The sequence below is a fragment of the Cotesia glomerata genome, linkage group LG9 (genome assembly GCF_020080835.1).
Source record: "Cotesia glomerata isolate CgM1 linkage group LG9, MPM_Cglom_v2.3, whole genome shotgun sequence".
NCBI classification, from domain to species: Eukaryota; Metazoa; Arthropoda; class Insecta; order Hymenoptera; family Braconidae; genus Cotesia; species Cotesia glomerata.
The window spans coordinates 4,985,669-4,989,549 of record NC_058166.1 but is presented as its reverse complement, the minus strand read 5'-3'; the positions used below and the strand labels follow the sequence as shown (position 1 = coordinate 4,989,549).

The 3,881-nt window shown below is 25.2% G+C and overlaps 1 protein-coding gene across 1 annotated transcript; it reads right to left on the bottom strand.

Moving 5' to 3' along the window:
• Positions 1 to 1,624: 1,624 nt before the first annotated feature.
• LOC123271763 lies at positions 1,625 to 3,881 on the bottom strand. Its single transcript, XM_044738170.1, has 3 exons — positions 3,821 to 3,881; positions 2,047 to 3,579; positions 1,625 to 1,705 (listed from the first exon to the last, which is right to left on the bottom strand). The coding sequence occupies exon 2, from the start codon at positions 3,564 to 3,566 to the stop codon at positions 2,142 to 2,144; it is 1,425 nt and encodes a 474-aa protein (XP_044594105.1). The 5' UTR covers positions 3,567 to 3,579; positions 3,821 to 3,881; the 3' UTR covers positions 1,625 to 1,705; positions 2,047 to 2,141.

The following is a 3,881-nucleotide window of genomic DNA, read 5'->3' as shown; positions in this document are numbered from 1 at the left end:
AAACGCTGCAGGCGAGTTTTTTAAAATATTTAGCACATTTAAATAAAAACTATGAAAAATATTTATAAAAATTAATCCAGCAGATATTTCATAATTTATTTAATAAATAAATTACTGCATAAAAAAATGGACATTTAGAAATTTTAATAAATTAAAAATGCAATTTTTTAAAAATAATTTTTCGGAAAAAATTTTTTTGTTAAATAAAATAAAAAAATGTTCAAGTGACAGCTAATTTTAATATCATAAAATATTTATAATAATAAAGTTAGCCGACATTTTTGACTTTGCTTAATTTATTAAATTAGAACTATAAAATATATACATAAAAAATCGCACTCATAGTTTTTCAAGTTTTTTATACGCAAAAATTTTTTTTTAATTTTTTTGTAATAATTTTTTTAATAAAAAAATTTTTAGGTGTCGGCTAATTTTATTTTCATAAAATATTTAATAACTCATAATAAAAGAAATAACAAACTACTATGAAAATTATTTCAGCAGACATTTGATAATTTTAAGAAATTTTTTAACAAGTAAATTAATGAAAATAAAGTTAGCAGACACCTGACAATTTTTAGAATTCTTCTTATTGAAAAATTTATAGCAAAAAAATTTTTAAAAAATAATGCATGGAATATTTTACAATATTTTTTTAGTTCTAATTTAATTAATGAAAAAAATTGTTAAATGTCTGCTAACTTCGCTATTATCATGTTAATTATGGTAAAAAATAATTAGAAAAAAAAATTGACATTTGGAATTTAAAAAAAAAATTAAAAATGCGATTTTTTATAAATAATTTTTTGGAAATTTATTTGTGAAAAAAAAAAAAAATTAGAAAATAGTCAAGTGACTGCTAATTTCAATGTCATAAATAATTTCAATGTAATAAATAAAAAAGAAACAAACTATCAATAAAATTTTTTAAGAATATTTCTTATGACACTGAAGTTGAGAGATATCAGAACTTTTTTTAGAACTAGGAATGAAATTATTGTAAAAAAAATTTAATAAAAAAAATTCCAATTGTAAGAAAATTTTTTGAAGCATTTTTATATCGTGATTGATTTATTATAATATTAAAAAAAAGTTAACAGTTGTCACCCAACTTCAGTATCATTATTTGTTTAGTAAAGTAAAAGTCCCCCAGTACCTGTTCACTATTTGTTCAAGTATACCAAAATACATTATTTAAAAAATTCCTATTGATTAAAACTCATTTTTTTTTTTATATTTTTAAAAATTTTTTGATATAAAATAATTATTTTTTTTAATGATTTAATGAAATCAGCCAATAATACCTGCTCACTAAAAAGAACATGTAATAAATGACGTAAAAAGATGATTTTGTTGCATTATTTAATTAAAATAATTTAGAATGTGAGAAACAGTAGTATAATTAATAAATATTAGGTAATAAATAAAATTAAAAAATTCAAGAATTATATTTATTTAACTTTTTTTCGGCTTTTCTTTCTTGTTCTAATTTAAAAAATTTTCTTTTTCCTTCAATTTGCTCTTTGATTTTTTTTTTTTTTTTTTTTCATTTTATTTTATTAGTTTTTTTTCTTTTTGAGCAATTTTAGCTCTTTTGTAATCCAAAATTTTTTCTTCTTTTTTCTTCTGACGGTACTTAATTGATGCTTTAACGGTGTATTTGCTGGATTGAAGTCCTTGTTTAGTACTATAGAATTATTTACATCTGCAATTAATTAAAATATTTAGCGCTGTAAGTGAGCATAAAGAATTTTTTATTAACCCTAGACTGGTCAACAAACGCGACCTAACGACTTTGGTCAAGTGATGAGGAAAGCCCCGCGAATTACCACAAATTTATTTAAAAAATTTTTTTTTCAGCAATTTAACGTTTTAGAAGATGTTTGAAAAAATTATCAATACATTCTAAAATGTTCAAGTAACAAAGTCAAATTTATTTGAATAATTTTAGTAAATATTGAAAATGTAATAAAAAAAATATAATTGAGCGCGGCGTCACGCTCAGACGTTGACCAGTCTAGGGTTAATTTAATTAAATTTCGTTACCTTCATTCTCCTTTGAAGCATCCGTATCTAACTCAATATCATTTAAGTTATCTCGAAGAATTGAGTCCTTCTCGTCAGTAATTACCGATATAATTTTAATTATAATTAATAAGTTGAGAATAACCATCAGAAACAAAACAAGTTTTTAGCCAAAATTCATACAATCTCTTTTCTTCAAGAGGTCCATTCCACTCTCCTCCGAATTTTGCTGTATTTTTAAAACGCTCAAGAGATTCATTGTCTATATTTTGTTCCACAAAGTTAATAAATGAGTTATCAACGTCATCATTTGTCTGCATAATCTCGTTTTTTTCCAAATTACTTTCTTGCGAGTTATCGGCTAAAATTTTAGAATAATCAATAGCGTCAGCACAAAATGGATGAAGTCCACATACTTCAAATCCTTTGCCTAAAATCTTTGGTAAATCTAGCTGGCTGAGAGCTTTGCTTAAGACGTGTCCGAAATTTTCTTTATTTAACGAAATACCATTGTGTTCCTCACGCCATTCCATTACTGCATTTTTATAGCTTTTTTTTAAAGGCTCCAACAACGCAACATTCAAAGGATGCATTAAGTGCGTGGCATTTGGATACAACGATATCAGCTCAATCTTTTTAGCTGCACAAAACTCACTTAAGGAAAGAGTCAAGTGTGAGCTGTGCCCATCAACGTATAAAATAATAGGGAAAACAATGTTTTTTTCTAAACACCAAGGATAAAAAATGTTGACAATATAATCATAAAAACTTGCAGATGTCATCCAGCCATTTTCACTTTTATCAGCAACAAATGACTTTGGTAGCAATTTGGCTATTTTAGCAGGAAGTTTAGCACCTTTGAACATTATCAAGTCTGGTGGCATTTCTCCCTTGGCATTACAAGTAATCAAAGCTGTTAATGAATCCTTATCATCATTACACAAATTATAGACGTTTTTTTGACTTTTTTTTACAATAACTTCTTCAGTTTTTGGTTTAAGATAAAAGCAATTTTCATCCAAGTTAAATACCCGTGACGGATCAATATTCAATAAGTTTTTAGATTTTAAATAACTGCCAACCTCTTCAAACCATAATCTGATCGATTTTTCATTAACATTAACTCGTCTTTTCGTTAACTTTTGACTAGTTCGAGTACTTAATACATCATGATGTCGTTTCATGAACCCGTTATACCAGCTTTTAGATGGTCTATTATTTGTAAATGGTGTTACCTTCTTTAATTTAGTGCAGATTAATTGCACACTGTCAAGAATAGATTCTTTAGTTCGAGGATATTCAGCTACGCCTAAGTTAAGAATCCAATTTACTAAATTAGTTTCTTCTTCGGCACTTAATACTGGACTGGGACCTTTCTTCATTTCGATAGGATTGATACCTTTCATTTTAGAACGGATTGTTGAATAAGGAATTTCAAAATCCTTTGCAGTTTGCCGGATTGTTCTGCCATTCTTCACAGACTCCAATGCTTTTTTTAATTTAGTTGGAGAATACAGTCCTTCTTTGCGGGTTTTGGTCATATTTGTAAATGTCCTTTAAAAAAAGTTAAATATTATTAATTAAATTATTAATTTATTTATTATTAAAATAATATTTAAAAATGCAACTGTGAAAATAAACTGATTGAATTGACTTTCATATATGACCTTCAAATAAATTTTTAATATTTATGGAAAAAAAAAATTATTTTATTTATCTGAATTTAATATATGATTTTAATTATGATAAAATATTAAAAAAATTATAAATAAAGCCGAATCTGAAAAATGTTTACAAGAAGCCATAACCTCTTACTAAAAGTAAATATTGAGCAGGTACTAGAACATGTATATAAA

What these genes read in the sequence shown, in the direction of transcription:
- LOC123271763 (XM_044738170.1), bottom strand. Translation starts at nt 3,566, where the DNA reads ATGACCAAAACCCGCAAAGAAGGACTGTATTCTCCAACTAAATTAAAA.